The sequence below is a fragment of the Alosa sapidissima genome, chromosome 17 (assembly GCF_018492685.1).
Source record: "Alosa sapidissima isolate fAloSap1 chromosome 17, fAloSap1.pri, whole genome shotgun sequence".
Classification (NCBI taxonomy): domain Eukaryota; kingdom Metazoa; phylum Chordata; class Actinopteri; order Clupeiformes; family Clupeidae; genus Alosa; species Alosa sapidissima.
The window spans coordinates 10,744,603-10,768,859 of NC_055973.1; the positions used below are offsets into that span (position 1 = coordinate 10,744,603).

At 46.5% G+C, this 24,257-nt stretch overlaps 1 protein-coding gene across 2 annotated transcripts in view; it reads left to right on the forward strand.

Annotated features, from left to right (window-relative positions):
* The window catches only part of gpr158a (G protein-coupled receptor 158a), an 83,256-nt gene that overhangs the window by 38,217 nt on the left and 20,782 nt on the right, over positions 1–24,257 (forward strand). For both annotated transcript variants that reach the window (XM_042068200.1, XM_042068201.1), the window contains exons 3-5: positions 3,827–3,929; positions 6,611–6,846; positions 11,216–11,284. In XM_042068200.1, the coding sequence (XP_041924134.1) occupies positions 3,827–3,929; positions 6,611–6,846; positions 11,216–11,284 (408 nt within the window). The remainder of the gene's footprint in view (positions 1–3,826; positions 3,930–6,610; positions 6,847–11,215; positions 11,285–24,257) is intronic.

Here is a 24,257-nt window from a genome sequence, read left to right on the forward strand (position 1 = left end):
AGCATTTCCATATTTTGATATTTAGAAGGGATGCAGCTGCTTTCACAACTACCAATGCTTACTGTAAAAACATCCCAAGCTAATGTTATACATTGACCCAGGCCTACTTGTATCTTAACATAGCATTTAAGCATTCTGCTGTTTGAGAATTAGACAGACGCCCCCCGTGCTTTAAAGACAGTAAACAGCTGGCGTGCATGAATACTGCTAGACATGAATGTTCCAGTCTGCTTTGATGCATCAAAACCTATTACAAAGCTATAGCAATGTTATGTCATTAAATACGATAAACAGTGATTGTGGAACAGATCTGCGTCTTCCTTATCCCGTTAATAAACATATTACACAGTATGTAACCATATTCCGTCCGTTCGGAAAAAAAAAGTTGCGCTAACTGTTCTAGTTTGTTACAAGCAGCATGGGCCATCAGGCAGGTAGTTAACATAAAAAATGTTTTTGCTAGGCTAGCCTTCCTGGTGCGACATTACACCAGGGATAATAGGATATTTGACCGGCATATCATCAAAATGTCCGGAAAAAGAAACCTCATTTTTTTCTAGCGGAAACTCTGATATATATATATATATATATACATACTGTATATATATGTGTGTGTGTGTGAATGTGTGTGTGTGTGTATATATGTGTATGATGCTGTAATGATACAGTATAATGATACAGTATGTGTACACATACTGTATCATTACAGCATCATACTGTATATCTTGGACTTTAAAGTTTGTGAACCTCAATGTGAACCTCAAACAGAAGTTTTGTGACCCAGATGATGTTGTTTGCATGTTTTTAGTACTTAAAAAAGAGAGAGAGATGGAAATAAAGATATACAGGGAGATGTAGAGAGAGAGAGAGACTTTATATTCCAGTTGCAGGACAGTTAATGCATCTCCTTTGATTTTACAAATGCTTTTGGTTTTGATCTAGATTTAATTATGACAAGTGGGTTTGTAAGAGCCTTGCAGACTTACAGAGAGAAATATGACTTCTAGTATGTGTGTGTGTGTGTGTGTGTGTGTGCGCGTATGTGTGTGTGTGTGTATTCCTCATGTTAGCTCTCTGAATGAGGGTGGTGGAATCAAAGGGACTAGGTTAAGAATTAGCCGAGTCTGGACGCAGGAAAGTCATTACTTCATTAATTACACTCATCTCTTGCCCGACTTTTTTCTGGACACTACACACTGCTCATTGATTGGACGAGTACTCCTTAGTTCGTTGTCTCTGACTGTAGTTAATGTCATCCTTTTTAATCACTTTGGTCAGCCATTTCTTTCATGTACTGGTGTGTGTGTCTCTGAGTGTGTGTGTGTGTGTGTGTGTGTGTGTGTGTGTGTTCATGGATGTATTGCATGTTTTGGAGGTAAAGTTATGTTGCAGCTTTATATAAAAAGGGTTAAATGATCTCCGAGTGGTCATGGGAAATGACAAAAAAGGCTTGAGGAATGTAGCCATTATGCTGAGGAATTGGGCTCTCTTTTTTCAAACTTACTCCAGCCTGTATTTTTGAGGTTATAAATGGGTGTCCCTTAGGGTGCATCATCCGCCTCACTTTTTGAAAAAATTTGAAAATCAATCTGTCCCTAGAATAATTTTGTTCCATTAAAGGTGCCATGTGTAAGAATTGAGGTAAAAATATCCAAAAAATGAGCCACACACATCAAAAGAATGAGACGAAATAAGGGCGATGATGTCATTAAAAAAATGACAAGGTATAGTGCTGCAGAGATATCAACCTGAATTAGCATGCTAAATTACTAGCCACAGCCCGACAGGTGTCATAATACCAGTTTCGGCCATGGGAGGCGGTATGCGGGCAACATAACCGCCAGCCAAACTGCAATACACGTGTCTCGGTTGTTACTCTAGGGTAGACCAACTAACTTTCTGAAGGTATACTGCCCCCATCTTTTATGGAATGTGGAGTATGAATTGATTTTTTGCCGGACATTACACATGGCACCTTTAACCAAATAAAACTTCCATGAGAAATTTTATGGAATTCTATTGATGTTTAGGTGGCCCACCCTGCCTCTGAAGTTTCCAACTAAAGACGTCCATAAAGCTAGGCTGTAAATATCCTTTTTTCTTAAATAATGCCAAAAATAATGGGTCTAGCCCTATAATGTCAATGGAAGTTGAATATAAATATGAACTTTTCGCATCATTTGGTGTGAGTCTTGTGTCTCTATCTTTATTACTTCCTGAGATATGGCAGTAGTGTACATTTTCAGGGAAGATGCAATAAAAATTGCCTTTGCCAGGCATTTTCAATAGACAACATGAAAGTAAACTATCAATAAAAGCTTGATGTCATGGGTTTTGTCAGTACCAAATTTGAAGGCTGGAAAACAATATATGTGGTCAGCTAATACCTTATTGAATGAACCAAATGAGGCCTGGCGGTCATTTTTCATAGACTCCAGAAAACAAGTCCTCCTTGTTCTTCACCAAGCTTTCAGCGTTCTCTGGCCACAGAGAAAAAGTCTTGTCAGTTTTTCTCCATCTTCTGAAGTTTCTCCAGTGTAGATGGGCTGGTTCGTCGTTTTAGTGGGATAGCTCAGTTTGGCATTTTCATCCAAATCAATGCCATTCATGCCATTTGGGGGCAGCCGTGGCCTACTGGTTAGGGCTTTGGGCTTGAACCGAAGGGTGCCCACATCCACGGCTGCCCACATCCACGGCTGAAGTGCCCTTGAGCAAGGCACCTAACCCCTGACTGCTCCCCGAGCGCCACTGTAGCAGGCAGCTCACTGCGTCGGGAGTAGTGTGTGCTTCACCTCACTGTGTGTTCACTGTGTGCGGAGTGTGTTTCACTAATTCACGGATTGGGATAAATGCAGAGACCAAATTTCCCTCACGGGATCAAAAGAGTATATATACTTCTACTTAAAAGTTTGATGATTTTTTCACAGGCTTTTCTTTCTGATATCAAAGGAATGTTGGCCTTTTTATAAAAGCTGGACACCTGGGACAGTACGATATTTGCTGATTCCCACTTTGTCCTGTTTTCTGATGAACCATCCGAAAGATACCACACAAAGCAACTGAGAACTTGGCGACAGTTTGGAAGACGGGATCCAGTGATAATCGAGTCATCCTGAACAAGGCCACTGCCCAAACCAAATATCCAAGACGATTGTCTTATAGACAGAGTACATTTTGAAGACTGTGGATTGGCATTACTAATACACTCTCCACTAGAAGCCATGTTGCAAGAAAGTTCATGTAATCCTGTGTAATACAACTACTACTCTACACTAAACAAAATAGTCCCACGCATGTAGCCTATATCTGATTTGGAATTATAAGATGTAAGACAAGTGTTACAATACAAATTAAGGTGTTTTTCATCAAATAACATATTCAAAATAGAAAAAAAAAAAATATGTTTTTCTGAGAAAAATCACCAAAATATGTATGACAACATAAAGAAACCCAATGTTTATCCAATGAGCTGTGTGCTTTATGCCATTAATACAGTTATTGTTCAAATAACTACTGGCTAAAAAACCTGTCAGGCAGACCAAGGTGATTTCCTAAATTTGGCAACAATTTCGACCATTCATAAAGGTTGATGGTGGGCCACCTAAATATTATCCAATTTACTTTCAAATTTACCAGGAATGTTTTTTTCGCTTATTGGAACATAATAAGCATATAGGGACAGATTAATTTGCATATATGTCAAGGCGGATGATGCACCCTAGTGTCCCTGTTTTCTTTCACACGTGTCCATATTCAGCGGTTGACAATTACTGACAGCTTCTCTCTCTATATATATATATCACTCTCTCCCTCTGTCCCCTCGTAGTGTCGGCCCATCCCTGGCCACGGATTCGTCTTGGACAAGTACAAGTGTCACTGCAAGCAGGGCTTCTACCACCCAAACCGAGTGTCTGTCAATGGCTATGAAAGTAAGTATTGTTCGTTGTTCTTCTTCTTGGAAATACAACTTCAGGTCCTGCAGCAGGTTTGTGACCAAGTGCAACAACATTAAGGCTATGGGACAGATGCCCACTGAACACATGACATTCTTAAATATATATATATATATAGATATATATTCTTATATAAATTGTAACTGTTTATATATATTCAAATACATGTAAATTCAAATTGTATAATTAATTACAGAACATCTTAGTAATTCTGATCATTGCCCCTGCTGACGGTTTAGAACATGTTTCACAAGTAAAGGGTTGCACCATTTTGCTCCGTGATTTGGAGCACCAGCTTATGACATACAGTGCCCACTTGGCACTGCCCCGACCCCTGACCCCCACGCCCCAGCTAACAGGAGCCAGGATGAGGTATCCTTGGGACCAATCCCTTGGTGCTCAGTGGGGACACAAAGGACACCTGTCTGCACAGGCAAGCTGAGCCAGCTCTCGTGCACAGCACCGGAATAAACCCTGAGGATCTGGCTACCTGTGCCATCAGAGCACACTGTGTGTGTGTGTGTGTGTGTGTGTGTGTGTGTGTGTGTGTGTGTGTGTCTATGTGTGTATATGTGTGCGTCTGTATGTACATGTATCAATGTGTGTTTGTTTCCCTGTGCATTGCTTCCACACTGGCAGAGAAAACAGAGCTGGGCTGAGGCTCTCATCCGGGCCCTCCTCCGCCCCTCTCCTCCTCCCCACTCCTCCTCTCCTCTCCCCTCCTCTCCCCCCCTCTCCCCTCCTCCTTTCTTCTCCTCTCCCCTCCTCCTCTCCTCTCCCCTCCCCCTTTCCTCTCCTCTCTGCTCCTGCTGGCCATGCTGTGCTCCTTCCTCCCTGCCTTAATTACACAGGATGGAGATCAGGGACAACCTGCCCTTATTTATTACTCTTTATCTAACCATGGAACTCCTCTCTCTTTCTCTCTCTCTCTCTCTCTCTCTCTCTCTCTCTCTCTTTGATCTTGTAACTTCCCCTTTACCTCTGCAGCTTCACTCATCTCTTTGTGTGTCACTTTCTGTATCCCGTCACATTTTAACTTCCTTCTCACCTTTTCTTCTATCCTTTCTCTCTCTCTCTCTCTCTCTCTCTCTCTCTCTCTCTCTCTTCTCCTTCTTTATGCTCTTTTGCTACCCTTCCTCTTGTCCTGACCTATTTCCTCATACGCTCTCTTCTCTTCTTGCCTCTCCCCACCCCCTCTCCTCCCATCCCTCTCTTTTCCCACCCTCCTCCTTACCTTCCCCCTCCCTTCATCCCTCTCTCCCTCCTGAGCAGAGGTCATGCAAATGGGAGCTTCTAAAACACAGGCCTACATCCCAACATCGTGTGTATTAGCGGTCAGTTACTCTGATAATGGTCCATTAAGGTTCTTACTGTAATTGTGGCAGAAACCACCATGTACTGATTCTACTAAACAATAAATTTTAAATAGTGGTCTGCTGTTAACGCCTCGAAATAACTCACCGAATTTGCAGCACTTTTGTGGGTTGTGTTGTCCCCCCCCCCAACACACACACAGACACACACACACATAAACACGCACACACCACAATATTCCCAGGTTTGTCCTTGTAAAAATGACTCATCGTGGTATTTGTGTGTGTGTGTGTGTGTGTGTGTGTGTGTGTGTGGATCTGCGTGCGTCCATGCAGCAGTGTGTGTGACATGTCCTCTCATGTGTCGTCACCTGTGGAGTCTCACGTTGGTCATTATCCTCTCACTTTATGCTGTCTCTTATGCTGCCACACAGTGTGCCCTCTCCTGTGAACTCAAACTAATAGACAAATACACACACACACACACATACACAAACACACACACACACACGCAAAGACTCATAGTGGCTCACACTACAGCACAAACACACACACACAAACAGACACACACCCAGACACACACCCAGGTGGGTTTCTCTCCCATGCTGACCCTCCCCTGTTCCATGGACCATGACTACTGTGCATGAATGTGGTGCGGCTCCATGCGGGGAGGGCGCGTCCAGTCACAGACTCAGGGGTGGAACTGGCCATGAGCCTGTCCACTGTGCCCTGCAGTCTGCCACGCACCCATCGGCGCACCAGACAAACGCGACGGCTCTAATTGCCCGGTAATGGCATTTCCTGCTCCCTGCTGCAATGCCAGTTGGGATAGCATTAAGCATCCCAAAGCTGCTGAGGACAGAAGTAAAAGGGAAATGAAATATGCTGTGTCAGAGACATCAGCTCCCTGAGTACAGAGGGTGCAAAGTGATGCGCGCATGGGTGGCTGAGTGAAACGTCAAAAGGAGCTGACCGAATGGCACTTTCTTTCACTGCGTATGTACCTCACTCTGCTCAGTGCACACACATATACACACACATGGACATGCATACATTGATACAGTGGTTTCTTATAGTATGTTATGTATATGTCCTTACGAGTCACATGGAATTTCATGTCCCGTGTTTCATGTCCTCTTGTTCACAGTGAACTGAGTTCGCACTGTTTGGAACTACTTCTCTTGACAATGTCCTTCAGTTTGACCTTCATGCATTTGAATCATGTTCCGTACTATGAAAAAAAAAGTGTACTAAAAGTGTACTAAAAAATCTGAGCAAGCAAATATGTGTGTGTGTCTGCGTGCGTGCGTGTGTGTGTGTGTGTGTGTGTGTGTGTTTCTTTAGGGAATGGGCATATGGGCACAGGTCTGGTGGGAGGGTCTTACAATGATGATGACACCTCTGAAGACTCCGCACACTGCAGGCCCTGTCAGGAAGGATGCGCCTACTGCAAAGATGACACGCCCTGCGTCGCCCATGGTGACAGCTACCTGCGCCTGGCTGTCTTGTCCTTCCAGGGCTTGTGCATGCTGGGAGATTTCATCAGCATGATACTGGTCTACCACTTCCGCAGAAACAAGGTAATACCCTTGTGTGTGTGTGTGGGTGTGTGTGTGTGTGTGTGTGTGTGTGTGTGTGTGTGTGTGTTGAGAGGTGAGAGAGAAGTTATTATTTGTTTATTCAGGATTTTAGTCCAATTATAATTTGTCTTTGAGTGCTAATTCATTCAAATTTGCAGTAGAAATTTGGAGACAAACTGACTTCTAATATTATATTTATTAGATTCTTGGGAAGTTTTCTATTTATTAGAGACTGACATAGTGAGTAAATACCAACTGTACTGATTTCACAACTGATTGATTTCATTGCTCCCATAAAATCTCATTCTTTTATTTGAGCGACTGGTAATGAGTGTGGGTAACCCAACAGAGATATACGCACCAGTGGCTTTCAAACAGATGGGAAACTATCACCATGCACACACACACACACACACACACACACACACACACACACACACACACACACACACAGTCGTAAATGTAACATCGGCTACCATTTTAGCAGCTGATTAAAAGTGGAGCAGGAATTAATGGGCCACTAATGGGAATCTGGGAGGCTAACAGGATTTTGATGGCCAAACATCAGTCACACAACACCATCATTGCAATTACATGTACTACAATAGTCTCACCAAAGCTATCAGGGAGAGTGCATTCCTATAAAGACAATGACTAGAGACAATTAGATGACATGGAGATGAGAGGTCAAGAGAGGACAGAGGAGAGGAAGCAGAAGGAAAGTTAGACGCTAAGACAAAGATAAGATACTAATGCACAGATTATATTCACAAGTTAGAGATAGTTTTATAGACTTACATATTATAATTTGATATTGCTGCTGGGGGAAAACATTACAATGTATGCTGTCAAGATGGTTATGATATTCATATTTCCTCTCTCTCTCTCTGTCTCTCTGTGTGTCTTTCTCTGTCTAACTTTCTATTCAGCGAGTGAGTGCACACACACACAGACACACACACACACACACACACACACACACACACACACACACCCTGCTCTGAACACTCGGCAGTCGCTGAGGTTCTCTTTGGTGTGCTCATGTCACGCCGTGTCTCCTGTTTAATTCTGCACCCAGGGCTCCTCTCCAGTCTGTAAATTAATTGGATTCATTAAGAGCTTTTCTCCTCATCTCCAGAAATCTGAGGATTAAGACTGAGATTGACAGTCTCTACCTATCACACACACACACACACACACACACACACACACACACACACACACACACACACACACACACACACACACACACATACACACACACACAGAATCAGCAGAGACAGAGGGGTTGAGAGAGGGCGGTGTGATGTGACTGTTAAACCAAGTACTGTCCCTGTGGTGAAACTGCAGGCCACTCTGAAAATGTCGTCACACTTGAAACTTGAGTGGGTCCTCGTAGCCAACACTTGAAGATTTCCACAGTGATATCAAATATTAGCCTGAAAACCAGCCTGAATTCAATCCAAAATTTGAGGTTGGAAAATTCGGTCCGGCTTTGCTCCATTGACAAGCTTGTATGCCTGGCAGAGAACTGATCATACCATTAAAATGATCAGGGCAGGCTTTATACATTGATGAAAATGAACATCGATTAAGGAATTTGTTGAGAAGAAGGATGTTTTTGGCCATTCTCCCTACAGGATTCACGGTATAGGCTTTTCACTGATTGGTTAGGTCTATCAGATTGTGTGCAGATCATTTTCCCCCTGTATAGGTTGAAAAAGTTGGGACGTTGTGTAAAATGCAAATAAAAACAGAATGTGATAATCTGCAAATCTCGTAAACCCATATTTAGCTACAAAAAGGACAATTGGACAAAATATTGAAAATGAAAATTTTACTATTTCATGGAAAATATATGTTCATTTTGAATTTGATGCCAGCAACACATTTTAAAAAAAAGTTGGGACAGGGGCAACAAAATGCTTGTATAATGATAAAGTGATAAAGGCCACAAAAAGAGGAAGATTTCACAACTAATTAGGTTAACAAATTATCTTTGAATTTCCCCTTGGGGATCAATAAAGTATCTATCTATCTATCTACAGTATCTATCTATATCTAACTGGCACCATAATTAGGTATAGAAAGAACAAAAGAGGCAGTCTCTCAGAAGTAAAGATGTGGAGGTATTCATCACTTCGTAAGCCTGTGTGGGCAAATGGTAAAACAAGAATAATGCTTCTTGACATGAAATTGCATACAATAATAATACACAGTATCATTAAAATATTCAAAGAATCCAGAGAAATCTTTGTAAACAAGGGACAGCGCTAAAAAGCAATATTGGATGGCTGTGGACTTTTGAACCTCAGATGGCACTGCATTAAAACAATACCTGTTTTTTTTAAAGAAAATCATTGTATGGGCTCAGGACTTCTGATAACCATTGTCTATTAGCACAGTTTGATACTCAATTCACAAATGCTATTGTAAACTTTATCATGTAGAAGAAGATATTGTATTTAGACATGATACAGAAATGCTGCCATCTTACCTGAGCCTGAGCTCATTTAAATGGACTGAGGTAAAGTGGAAAATGGTCCTGTGGTTAGACCAATCAAATTGTGTGATTTTCTTTGGAAATCATGGACTCCTCTGGGCTAAAGAGGAGAGGGACTACCCAATTATCTAACTTTCCAACTATCTAACCTATCCAACTTGTTATAGTGCTCAGTATAATACCCAGCATATACTGTATGATGGTGTGGAGGGGCATTGGTGCCTATGGCATGGGCATCTTGCACATCTGGCAAAGCACAATCAATTCTGAATAATGTACACAGGTTTTGAGCAACATATACTGTCATCCAAACAGGGGAATTCATTTAGGGAAGACCTTGAATATTTCAGGAAAACAGTGGCAAAATTAATTCTGCACATATTAAATAGCATGGCTCCATAGAAGAAGAATCCAGGTGCCAAAATGGCTTGTCTGTAGTCCAGAACTGTCAAATCGGGTGCATCATGGAATAAAAAACATGATTAAGGTGTCCCCAGACTGTTGAGCAGCTGAAATCCTATAACGGGCAAGAATGGGAAAACATTTCATTCTCAGAACTGAGTCTTTAGAACAAAGGAACTGGTCTTCTCAGTTCCTAAACATTTACAGAATGTTGTTAAATGAAGAGGTGAAGCAGCACAGTGCTAAACATGCCCCTGTCCCAACCTTTTTTGAAACGTGTTGCTGGCATCAAATTCAAAATGAAATTCCATGAAATATGATAAAATATCATTTTCAACATGATGAAATATAATTTTCAACATTTGATATGCTGTTCTATGTCCTTTTTGCAGCTAAATATGGGTTTACGAGATTTGTAGATGATCATATTCTATTTTTATTTGCATTTTACACATGTCCCAACTTGACAGACAGACAGACAGACAGACAGACAGACAGACAGAGACAGACAAACAGAGAGACAGACAAACAGATAAGCAGGCAGGCTGGCATTTCATAAGATGAAAAGATGAAAAGATAAAACGCCCTAAGGTGTGTTTAGTGTTTGCTACCTGACCTCTGTCAGGTTAGGTGGAACATCCATCATTGGTCATGGCTCAGGGTGAGAGCTCCACAACTGTCACATCAAGGCTCTGTCTGGACTCACAGCTTTTGACTCTGCTGCTGAGACACCACAGGCTCCAGGTTCTGTCTTTGGCCTGTCAGATATGGAGAAATGTGGGGCTGTTCATGACTTCATTCATACGCCCCTTTGGTTATATCAGATTATTCTGACTCACAGTCAGTGACAAACACCATTTCTCTTTTTCCTGCTTGCTCTCTCTCTCTCTCTCTCTCTCTCTCTCTCTCTCTCTCTCTCTCTCTCTCTCTCTCTCTCTCTCTCTCTTGCCCTCACTCTCATACCCAGATGTGTCTCTCAACAGAGTGGGGCTTTCATGATCTATACATTGCAAAGTTTTATAACTGGAGATGCTAAAATTATCAGCAGTCAGATTGACAGTGCTAGGTTTTATTACAGCTTGCCTTCATTGTATGAAGTCCGGCTTTGATGAACATCATCAGCTGTTTGTGTAGTGGGTTGCTAATTACAAGACACAAACAACAGGCCTATTGCAGCTGATAAACAGTCATTTGTATGAATAATGGATTTATTGATGACACATAATTGCTTTAATTATCAGGGCATGTCTACTGAAACAGAATCAATTACATCAGTGTCAGAGTGCATGATTAATTGTTATATGATTTGTCTTTTTTTAGATTTTACCAGCTTGGGATGCATTTCACTGTTAGTGGACTGAGCTGTTTGCTTGTCTGAAAAGAGTCTTTGTCTTGAATGAAAGGATGTCGTTATAATATGGTGTGTGTGATTGTTTGTTTGTTTGTTTGTTTATTGTCCTGCAGAGCATTAGGGCATCTGGACTGGTCCTTTTGGAAGCCATCTTGACAGGAGCGCTGTTGCTCTACTTCCCGGTAAGTAACATCCCCATCATCTGCCATTGTTAAACATCAGAAAGTACAGTATGATCCTGAGTGGTTTAATCAAAGTTTTTAAGTCATTTTAACTAGAATGCGCAGTGGTGTGATATGTCAGAACTTATGCTCACAGCTGACTGCTCCTTGTGTAAGTGATCTCGTAACATCTATTCAGTGCTGCCTCAGTGCTATGCCTTAGACAGAATTGGCCCAGGGCTCCCTGTAATTGCAATTTAAAGGCAATCACATGGAGCTATAGACTTTACGTAACTGCCATGAGTAAATGTAATGAGATCAAACTGATTCAGAGTTGTGTAATCAATGCAATTAGCACGGATACGGTCTTGGAAAGTAATCATCTTTGAAAAGGCGTTGCTAGTCATGTTGGGGGTTTAGTATGAGTTCTTTCACTCAGTATGATATCATAGCTTAGACGCTAAGAGCCCTTTAGTGGTATGTACAGTCCATCAAGAGTGTGGGATGCTCGCTTGTCTCAACAGAGCATTGAGCTGCTAGTTTGCCCATTCCTACACTCATCTCTGTGTTTGTTCAGGCCACCTATACATCTGTTGTATGTCTGGAGACAGCATGGAGCAGGATCTGTGTGCTAATGCTAGAGTTTGACTGTGACCGTAAACACCATATGCACTGCTCTGTTTGTCCCTGCAGTGATGCCTTACCCATGAGACTGCATACACACATTGGTCATTTAAGTTACAATGTCATGTTGGTACAGGGTCTCATTTCTCAGACATGGTCCAACACATCCCTTTGGTGTCTGTTGTGTGTTAGGTAGGTGTTACAGTTTTTCACAGTTGCACATGTGTTTTAGCAATTGTGATAAAATGCTTTGAGCCAGAAGTCCCTCCAGGGATCTTGGTAGCTCCTGTTCACACGGTCCCACTTCAGCCGAGAGAAATGGTTTGATAATAAAAATAGCAATTGTGATAAAATGCTTTGAGCCAGAAGAACTGGAATTTGTTTACCTTCCAGTTACCTTATTACCTTCCAGTTACCATCCAGTTATAACGTCATCCTTCCCTTTTCTAAACAGAGCCTTGTCATTTCTCTAATCTTTCTCTTTTTTCCCTTTTATTTTTCGCCTTTTCTTCCACTTTTCTTCTCACTATGGGCTGATGAATGTGTGCGCTCCCAGCTCCTGTATCTGTGACGGCACAGATGAGCAATGTAGTTTCCGGAAGCGCAGTGATTGCTTTGAATCTAAATATAGATCTGAGAGCGGTGGTGGTGGTGGTTGGGGGGAAGGGGGTTAGAGGGGGGAGTGTGTGTGTGTGTGGGGGGGGGGGGGGGGGGGCAGAATAAGATTCTCGGCTTCCTTCTATTTTTAATATCACCGGGCATAACTGAGGAGGCTCACTTTCACCTCGCCATTGAGCTGTGTGGATTTTTCTACTTTTCTTCCTTTTCTTTTGGGCTACTGCTCCTCATCCCTCTATCTTTCTCTCTTCTCCTCTCCTCTCCTCCTCCTTCTCCTCCTCCCTTCCATTGTTGCTGAGTACCTTTGTCAGGTCTCAGAGGAGAAAGGGGTGAATGTGAAGTAACTAGCCTACAGATAAGAAGTGGTGGAGAACAGCACACACCACACACACACACACACACACACGCGCGCGCACACACACACACACACACACACACACACACACACACACACACACAAACACAGACAGATACACATACACGCACACACACATACACGGGCACACACAGAGAGAGAGAGAGAGAGAGAGAGGGAGAGAGTTGAAGGGTTGGAGAGAGAGAGAAGTATACCATGTCAATGACAATGTACAGATTGGTAGTAGGTGGGTAGTTTCATTCATTCATTTTACTGTATTACTGTAAACAATCTTTACATTACATTTTGATTGTGTCTCAGCAATAATCAACAATTTGCTGTGGCTTTTTACATCATAATAACTTTAAATGTAGCTAATGGTGAAATTTTGCTTAAATGTAGAAATTAAATTATAAGATACAGTATTTTCTCCTGACAATCATCCAGAAAAAAAATGTAATTCTATCCATGGCAATTTACATTCATGGTAATCACAGCATAGCAGGGCTGTTCAATGTGTCATTTTCTGTTTAACACCAGTTTGAAAACTAATAGCAATATAAATACCAATGCCAATGCAGACAAAAACACTGTATCTGTCATATACTGTACAGTAGCTTTGCTCTGTTTGAGGCCATCTGTCAAATAGTCATTTCATACTTTATCGTACTTCTAATCTTCTGTCATATATCTAAGTCTGGTCTTGTCAGTGTGTTCTTGGTTCCCCTCTTGCCGTGAATTACAGCCCATCTGTCTGACTCTCTCTCTCTCTCTCTCTCTCTCTCTCTCACTCACTCACTCACTCACTCACTCACTCTCTGTGTGTGTGTGTGTGTGTGTGTGTGTGTGTGTGTAACACCATCTGCCAAGCTGCTGGAATGTCCAGAACATCATTGGCTACTTTCTTCTAACCCCCATTTAATTGTACACACCCTCATCATTGTTGTTGTGTGTATATGTGTGTACCCGCGCACTCGTCTCCTCATCATGTTCTATCTGATCATTCTAAGTGCTCCTCTAGTCCTCTCCTTCAGCTCTCTTCTCTCAGCTTCTTCCCTCCTCTTTTACGTCTGCTCCCCGCTAGTCCCATCACCTCTCTTTTCCTTATTTCCTCTTTTTCTTTTTCTTCTCATCCCCATCCTCTCATATTTTCTCCCCACACACACACACACAAACACACACACACACACACACTCTCTTATTCTCCTCCTGCCCAGCACCTCCTCCTCTCCTTTCTCTTTGCCTCTCATAATCAATTCTTATTCTTTTCCTCTCCTCCTCTCTTTCAGTCCTCCTTCTCCTCCTCTTTCATCCTGTGTTCCCTCACTTCTCTCCTCCTCTCGCCTCCTGTCCACCTGCCTGCGCGGTGGGCTCCTCCTCTCCAGCTCTCGGTCTGTTTGAGCAGCTGGCCCCATCGGGGGGGTAATGAGTGCAGGCAGGACAGAGCAGGACAGTCCATCATGACCTACCCACGAGGACACTCAGTCACTCGCTCTCTGTCTTCCCCCGCCTCCATCTTCAGAAAGTTTTCTCTTCCCTTACTGTCTACTGAGCCCTCAATCAGTTACTCCTAATTTGTGTCGTGCGTGATTTAGTTGTTACATGTAGGTTGTCTATTTATTTATTCATCTGTTATTGTCAAGCATGGAGGAAAATAAAAGATTTACCAAACGCTTTGCAATGACACTGGACATGACACAGAGCACTCATTAGAAAGGTCTCACAAATACTCCTTTACCTTCACTTTTCTTTTTTCTTCAAAAGGTTCAATGGATTTTCTCTTAGTTATTCCATTAATTCATCTGATTTATTTTATTTGTTTATTCTTGGCTAAAGGCCCTCGGTGGGATGCATGGCTTAGAGCTCATTCCACTCCAAAGCACCGTCTCAGCAGCCTCCTCTTCTGGTACTGGGCCACTGTGAGGTCTCATCAAGCAGCAGCAGCAGTGTTTTGCATATTTAAAGGGCTCATTTAAGTGCAGTGGCTTTGGGACAGTGTCTGAAATGGGAGCCTGATGTTTAATTGATGGGGCCACTTTTGAGAACCACTCAGGAGTGGTGTTAAAAAGCCACAGAGAGGCACAGTCAGGTGAGTGAGTGAGTGAGTGTGTCATGAGCCCTCTCACTCCACCGGGTTACCACCTTAATTGGTTTCCATTATCTTCCACTCTGCTCACCACTCTCTCTACTCAGCCTAACTAGCTCCACCTGTCCCTGCTCTGCTCTGCTCTAATTACTCTGCCAGCTGCGCTGCATTACCCACTAACCTCTCCCAGTATTTAAAGCCCTGTCTTTCAGCTCTCCTTTGTCAGATCGTCTGCAAAGCTCACACCCGGAACCTGTTTGCTCGCGCTTCTGGCTCACTCTTGTTTTGTGACCCCGGACCTGCCTGAATCTTGGATACTCTTCTGCCCCAGAAAACCAGACCTGCTTTCTGCCTTGCTACTACGAATTTGGATTTCCCTTGAACTGTACTTCTGCCTTGTTTCATCCGCCCTGTTGTGTCTGTGTTCCCCCCCCAGGACTTCCGGACCACCCACCACCGGCGTCATAGGACGCATCGCTGCCACTGGGTGGGACACAGACACAGCACATTGGACGGAACCCCTGTATCCCTGTTATTCCCAGTAACCCCTGGAGCCTTCACTCACTCCCTACTTCCCTTTTCCCTTAAGTTTAATAAACTTTCTGGTGTGACGCAATTGTGGTCCTCTGGTCGTCTGTCTGAACCGTGACAGTACGATCTGACCATCATGGACTCAGCGCACACTTCCCCCGACATGGAAACCGACGAACCTGAGCAACCCACCGCCATGCAACGCCTGGAACACACTGAGAGAGGGCTAGCCCGCATGAGCGGCGACATCACCTCCCTGCTTCAGGTCGGCCACCAACAGCATCAGCAGTTCCAGCAGCACCAGCAGCAACTCGCCATGATCATCCAACTCCTCCCCAACCTTACCCCAGCCACTCCGCCCACCAGCCCTGCCCCCGAGTTACCTGCCCCGGTCATTGCAGCCGCTGCTCCGGAACCCAAGATTGGAGACCCCGAGCGGTTCAACGGCGATTCAACCCAGGTCCGGCCATTCCTGACTAGCTGCCGACTTCAGTTCTCCTTGCAGCCAAGGACCTTCGCCACTGAAGGGGCTAAAGTTGGGTATGCCATCACTCACCTGACGGGCCGAGCTCGACTCTGGGGAACAGCAGAGTTCGAACGTCAAACCCCCGCATGTGCAACCTTCAACCTGTTTGCTGAGGAGATGCTGAAGGTGTTTGACCTGGATTCACCAACCGCAGAGGCGTCTCGTGAACTGTTCAGTATTCGACAAGGCAGACGTACAGTCGCAGACCATTCCATCGACTTCCGAACCCTGGCAAGACGAAGTTCTTGGAACACACCATCGTTGGTGGACGCGTTCTTCCATAGCTTGGCCGACTATATCAAGAACGAGTTGGTCTCCCATGAACTGCCTTCCACTCTTGATGAAGCCATCGCACTGACTGTCCGGATCGACAGAAGGATACAGACCCGTCGTCGTGAGAGGGGGCGCCAAGGTCCACCAACTACCGGCATTCGGAGAGATCCGACGGGGCTCCTGTCATCTACTGCCACTCACCCAAGTCAGCTTGACCAGTCTGAGCCCATGGAGATTGGGCGAGCCTCTCTCACTCCTGCAGAGCGCCAGCGCCGCTTCACCTCAAACCTCTGCCTCTATTGTGGAGGTGATGGACATCGTGTGGTAACCTGCCCTTTTAAAAGCCGAAGCTCACCGGGCATAGGGGGAGTCCGGTTGAGCTCAATGACCATCCAGTCCTCCGACCGCAAACCCCTGCTGCAAGTTCACCTCCGCCTCTCTGACTCAACTCACACCCTGGCTGCTCTGGTGGATTCTGGCGCCGAAGCCAACATAATGGACATCAAACTGGCACGCCAACTGGGACTGGAGAACCACCGTTTGACACCTCCTATTCCTGCCCGGGCACTGGACGGACACTTACTCGGATCGGTCACTCATGTCACAGCCCCGGTCTCGATGGGTCTGTCCGGAAACCATCAAGAAACTATCCAGTTTCACCTGCTCCCCTCTCCAGGCCAACCCCTCATCCTGGGTTACCCATGGCTCCGCCGGCACAACCCTCAGCTCGACTGGGTGACCGGGGTGATCAGGGAGTGGGGGGAGGACTGCCACCGAACCTGCCTGCTTGCTGCCGCACTACCCCCTCGGCCAGTACCCACTAACTCCGCTCCTGACCTCTCCAATGTCCCAGAATGCTACCATGGTCTCAGAGAAGTGTTTAACAAAGCAAGAGCCACATCTCTGCCCCCTCACCGACCGTACGACTGTGCCATCGACCTCCTCCCTGGAACAGCCCCTCCAAAGGGCCGTCTTTATTCGTTGTCTGCTCCTGAAAGAAAGTCCATGGAGGACTACATCAACGACTCTCTGTCCGCAGGATTAATCCGTCCATCTTCATCTCCTGCTGGTGCTGGCTTCTTCTTTGTGGGGAAGAAGGACGGATCTCTTCGCCCCTGCATCGACTACAGGGGACTCAACGACATCACAGTGAAAAACCGTTACCCTCTGCCTCTGCTCACCTCTGCCTTTGAGTTGCTCCAGGGAGCCACTGTTTTTACCAAGTTGGATCTCAGAAACGCTTACCACCTAGTGCGGATCCGGGAGGGAGATGAATGGAAAACCGCATTCAATACACCAACAGGCCACTACGAGTATCTGGTTATGCCTTTTGGCCTCACCAATGCTCCTGCTGTGTTCCAGGCTCTAGTGAATGATGTGCTGCGGGACATGTTAAACAAGTTTGTCTTCGTTTACCTGGATGACATCTTAATCTACTCCAGAAACCTGTCTGAACACACCCGCCATGTCCAGCAAGTCCTTCATCGTCTCCTGGAGAATTCCCTCTACGCCAAGGCAGAGAAATGTGAGTTTCACGTCAAGACAGTGGCCTTCCTGGGGTACATAGTGGCAGAGGGAAGTATCCAAATGGATCCTGCCAAAATATCAGCAGTCATTTCATGGCCAGTTCCGGAGAACAGAAAGAAGCTGCAACAGTTTCTGGGGTTTGCTAACTTCTATAGAAAGTTTATCCGGAACTACAGTACCATTGCTGCCCCTCTCACTGCTCTAACCAGCACCAAGCAACCCTTCACCTGGACCCCAGCAGCCGACAAAGCCTTCAGTACCCTCAAGGTAAGGTTCACCTCCGCTCCCATCCTCCAGATGCCTGATGTGGACCGGCAATTCATTGTGGAGGTGGACGCCTCGGATGTGGGAGTTGGTGCTGTGATTTCTCAGTGGGCTGCGGAGGATAGGAAGCTACATCCCTGTGCCTTTTTCTCACGTCGGTTGTCCCCCTCTGAGTGCAATTACGACATAGGGAACCGAGAGCTGCTGGCTGTGAAGCTTGCCTTGGAGGAGTGGCGTCACTGGCTGGAGGGGTCCACCATTCCATTTCTCGTTTGGACCGATCATAAGAACTTGGAGTACATCCGCACGGCCAAACGGTTGAACTCCAGGCAGTCCCGCTGGGCCCTGTTCTTCACCAGGTTTAATTTCACTCTGTCATACCGGCCTGGATCACGCAACACCAAGCCAGACGCCCTCTCCCGTCAATTCCAGAAGGATGACACCCCCTCCAAGGATCCTGTGTCGATTCTGCCAAGTCCCTGCATCGTAGCAGCTCTGACCTGGGCTGTTGAGGAACAGGTGCTGGAAGCTCTCCGTAACCAGCCAGGTCCCAGCGCTTGCCCAGCTGACCGCCTGTTTGTCCCCGAAAACCTGAGGTCCCAGGTCATTCAGTGGGGACATGACTCCCGCCTAGCTTGTCACCCTGGCTCCACCCGCACTTACAACCTGCTCGCCCAGAGGTTCTGGTGGCCCTCTCTGAGAAGGGATGTACGGGAATTCGTCCAAGCCTGCCCCATCTGCAACCAACACAAGTCGTCCTGCCAGCCCCCAGCCGGATTGCTGCAGCCCCTGCCTGTGCCCAGACGTCCCTGGTCTCACATCGCCCTTGACTTTGTCACGGGGCTGCCCCCTTCAAGTGGCATGACCGTCATTCTGACCATAGTTGACCGATTCAGCAAGATGGCACACTTCGTTCCCCTCCCCAAGCTCCCAACCGCCAAGGAGACCGCCCAGGTGGTCCTGGAACACGTCTTCCGGATCCACGGACTGCCAAAGGATGTAGTTTCTGACCGTGGCCCACAATTCTCCTCCGCCTTTTGGAAGGAGTTCTGTCACCTGCTGGGAGCCACAGTCAGTCTGACTTCCGGATTCCATCCCCAATCCAATGGGCAGTCAGAGCGGGCAAATCAGGAGCTCGAGAAGGCACTGCGATGCATGACCTCACGCAACCCCCACTCCTGGTCGCAGCAATTGACATGGGTGGAGTACGCACACAATTCTCTGACCTGCTCTGCCATCGGTATGTCCCCCTTCCAATGTGTTTATGGATACCAGCCTCCTCTATTTGCCAGCCAGGAAGGGGAGGTTACTTGCCCATCTGCACTTGCTTTTGCCCGTCGATGTCGCCGCACCTGGTCACAAGCCCGAGCCACACTCCTCAGATCCGTTGCCAGCTACACTACCGGGGCCAACCGTCGGAGAATTCCTGCTCCCACCTACCATGTTGGTCAAAGGGTGTGGTTGTCATCGAAGAACCTGCCACTCAGGGTGGAGTCGCAAAAGCTGGCACCTCGGTTCCTTGGCCCATTCCCTATTGTAAGAGTGATTAGCCCAACTGCTGTCCGGCTCCAACTGCCTAATTCCATGAGGGTGCACCCCACTTTCCATGTGTCTAAGATTAAGCCCATTCATGAGAGTCCGCTGGTCCCTGCTGCGCCTTCTCCTCCTCCTCCACGGCTCGTCGATGGTGGTCTGGTTTACACCGTCCGCCGCCTGCTTCGGTCCAGACGGAGGGGTAGGGGTCTCCAGTACCTCATTGACTGGGAGGGCTATGGACCTGAGGAAAGGACCTGGGTCCCGGCTAGTCGGATTGTGGATCGGACTCTCATCACCGCCTTCCACCGACGGCATCCTGATCAACCTGCAATCCGTAGGGGCCGCCCCAGAGGGGTCCCTGACCGTCCTGCCCGCTCGGCTTCCTGTCCTGTGCCTGACCCTGTCTCGGGACCTGTCCCATCTCCCGACCACGACCCTCCGGCTTCCTCCGAGGATGAGGACGTTCACTCGGACCGTTCGGAGGAGTTCTAGCCCTCCTCCGGCTCCCCTCCTCCCGCCCGGCGTGGTGTTGCTCTTGGGACTTCTGGGGCCGTCCCTTGGGGGGGGGGTTCTGTCATGAGCCCTCTCACTCCACCGGGTTACCACCTTAATTGGTTTCCATTATCTTCCACTCTGCTCACCACTCTCTCTACTCAGCCTAACTAGCTCCACCTGTCCCTGCTCTGCTCTGCTCTAATTACTCTGCCAGCTGCGCTGCATTACCCACTAACCTCTCCCAGTATTTAAAGCCCTGTCTTTCAGCTCTCCTTTGTCAGATCGTCTGCAAAGCTCACACCCGGAACCTGTTTGCTCGCGCTTCTGGCTCACTCTTGTTTTGTGACCCCGGACCTGCCTGAATCTTGGATACTCTTCTGCCCCAGAAAACCAGACCTGCTTTCTGCCTTGCTACTACGAATTTGGATTTCCCTTGAACTGTACTTCTGCCTTGTTTCATCCGCCCTGTTGTGTCTGTGTTCCCCCCCCAGGACTTCCGGACCACCCACCACCGGCGTCATAGGACGCATCGCTGCCACTGGGTGGGACACAGACACAGCACATTGGACGGAACCCCTGTATCCCTGTTATTCCCAGTAACCCCTGGAGCCTTCACTCACTCCCTACTTCCCTTTTCCCTTAAGTTTAATAAACTTTCTGGTGTGACGCAATTGTGGTCCTCTGGTCGTCTGTCTGAACCGTGACAGAGTGAGTGAGTGAGTGAGTGAGTGAGTGAGTGAGTGAGTGAGTGAGTGAGTGAGTGAGTGAGTGAGTGAGTGAGTGTGTGTGTGTGTGTGTGTGTGTGTGTGTGTGTGTGTGTGTGTGTGCGTGCGTGCGTATGTGTGTGTGTGTGTCTGTGTGTGTGTGTTAGGGGTGCAAATATACAGGAATTTTCTTAATCGACTTTCACTAATGTTAATGAACCATAATCGATTATTAATTCCTCATTAAATGACTGTTGAAAAAAGCCAATTTACATTCAAATTTAAACTAGATATATAATCACTGTGGCAACATATTATTGGCATGTTTTTGACACCATTTACATTTATTAATTTAGCAGACACTGTTGTCTAAAGTGACTAATATTTCAACTATATTACAAGGGATTACATTGTCCCGGGAGCAACTTGGGCCTTTACTCAAGGGCACCAGTAATCAGGCAACTGGAAGCCAGGAGTTGAGCCCACAACTTTCAGGCTACTGCACGCTAGCCCAGCTCCTTAACCACTACACTACCACTGCCCTAGTCATGTTCCAAAGACAGACGTTGAGTCATTTTGTTAGCTGGCCTGCAATCACAGGTCCTCCTAGCTAGTGCAACATGAATGGTTAGCTGTCTTCATCAGTGAGTAAGATCGGGTGTTGGCTTCTTAAATGGTACATTAGTGGACTTGTAGTGTTGTATTTAAGAACAACGTCACAGTGTTTGCAATGAACATTTTCATCTTTTCGATTGAAATGATCCCACACAACACTTCTCTTCCCCCGCTTCGTCTCTGTGAATCTGCACCAGCAGAAATCATGTGGGATTTGCGCTGTTCTAAAAATGCACGACGTGTGTGTGTGTGTGTGTGTGTGTGTGTGTGTGTGTGTGTGTGTGTGTGTGCGTGCGTGCGTGCGTGCGTGCGTGCGTGCGTGCGTGCGTGCGTGCGTGCGTGCGTGCGTCTGTGCATCTGGACACGCACATGGATTGTTTTCACCTGAGGAGTCTACACACACACACACACACACACACCAACACACATCGTCTTCACAGCCCAGTGCTAGCATATATATAAAGACAAACGCACGCACGCACACACACACACACACACACACACACACACACACACACACACTCACTCGCAGGCTACATAGAGCCCAGTCACAGATCCCATCTCTATTAACATGGTGCTCCCGTGGCTGCAGTCTGTCCCAGGACGCCCAGATGGCAGACCTGGAGAGGGGCGTGCTGGGAGTAGAGAAAAGAGAGCCTCTCTCTGACACATACCTGCCGGAACCCCTGTGGCCAGAACCTGCCGGAACCCCCGTGGCCTGACTGGATGTAATTTACACTCCTGAAGGACCTGGGGGAACACCTGCAAATGTGTGTGTGTGTGTGTGTGTGTGTCCTCCATCTCATCTGGGGAACAGGGAGAAAGTGTGTGTGAGTGTGAGTCTGTGTGTGTGTGTGGGGGGGGGGGGGGAGTCTGAGACAGACCTGTCACTACTACATCACTGCGTGGATCTGTCACTGCACTGCGTGGTAGAGAAAGGAGAGTGTTATCGGTGTGTGTGTGTGTGTGTGTGACTACAGTATGTGTGTGTTGGGGGTGGGGGTCAGTAGAGCAAGAAAGGGTGGGATGGGTCGCTATGAAAAGATGATTTGGGACTGATGATTGACGGGAGACTGATTGAGAGTGCGAGAAGAGTAGTCAGGCGGGGGGCGTGGGGGGGGGGGGGGGGTGCGCAGTGAGGAATTGGGTGGGGGGGGGGGGTGTTGTTTTTAGGCGGAGGGGAGAATGTGGAGTAGAGAGGTGCGTGTAGGAAGCATCCCCACCCTCCTCCTCGCCATCCCCACATCCCCAGAGCAGATTGCTCTTTTCACCTCTGACGCACGTTGTCAGCGAGTGGCTTGATGCCGGGAGTGTGTGTGTGTGTGATGGTGGGTGGGGTGGGGGGGGGAGGGGGGTGGAACAAAAGATGGGGGAAAAACACAACACAAAAAAAAAGGAAATGAGATTCCCTTTATCTCGACCTCTGGAAGATTATCTGCAAATGTCCGAGAGTCTTTCTTTCATGTCTCAGATTAGCAAAAAAAAAGAGAAAGAAAAAGAATGACAGAGAGTGAGTGTGAGAGGGAGAAAGAGTCCGCCTGTCAGATAGACAGGTTCAATTCAGCTTCACTTGTTATTGGAAAGAGGAAACATCCCTGAGCACAGGAAGGTGTTTGACATTCTAAACTGGTGCATGCTGCTTCCCGGTGCCTTAGAATAGAAGGCCATAATGAACACGTTTAGCGCCGGGAGATTAGCATCAGGAAATCCTAGATAGCGGATATTTTCCTCATTGATTTCAGGAGCGCCTGAGGACAGGGTTAGTGGGAGGTGTATGTGTGTGTGTGGGTGTGTGTGTGTGTGTGGGGGGGTGTATTTGAGAGTTTGACAAGGATTGTTGGCTTTTTTAAAAAAAGAATGGAAAAAAAGTATTGTGGCTGGTCTGAGGTTAATCTGATGATCCCAGCCTGACTGGAATGCTGAGTGCCCGGACGCCAGGAACCGACTAAAACCAGAGAAACAAATCCCAGCCCCAGCCTCCCCCTGAGGAGAACCCGAAACTCGACAATGTCCTTTCCCAGCAAGCACCTGTCCAGACAAAATGTGTCTCCGTGTCTGGGCCCTGGTTGGCAATAGCAATAAGCACTCAGCTGAAACCGAGACCAAACTTGTTTTCCCTTCGTACAAGGTTGTGTCTGCTAAGACACTTTAAGACAGCATCAGACAACACACACATTGAGCGACAGCTAACAAGCCTTGTTTTTATCATGCTCGTAATTGTACCCTTAGGCAGATGTGCTATCTTAAGAAGCTATCTGACGGGCTGACACCTTGCTGAGCCCGTTTTGACAGCTCTTCTCCATGCTTTGGCTGGTTGTAATGGCAACGAGATGCCAGCTGAATCATTAGCCTCCAGACAAAACGTTGATAATTATTAACAATGGAGGGGTGAAACATACACAATGAATATGACTAAAAAAACACAGTGGTACTAACAGTAAAGGATAAAGGAGTTCATGCAGGGTCACACCCTTATGAATTATGCGGAATCCACTAAGAGAAAGTGGCTAACTTGTCTATTCTTGTCCATGTGTGTGTGTGTGTGTGTGTGTGTGTGTGTGTGTGTGTGTGTGTGTATTTATATGTGTGTGTGTATTTGTGTGTGTGTGTGTTTGTGTGTGTGAGTGCATGTATGTGTACATGGGCCAGTGGTCCTCAGCCTCTTCTCTCCACTGCAGCACTTTAATTAGAGAGGCACTTGGACCAGCCAAAGCCCTCCAGACGCCTTCGCCTGTCAATTATTTATGGCTGCTCTCAGATATAAAGGTCCTAATCCTCAGCCTGAGGGCCATGAGGTCTGAGGTCTCGAGGTGGCTGAAGATTTGCCTGACGTAATATTT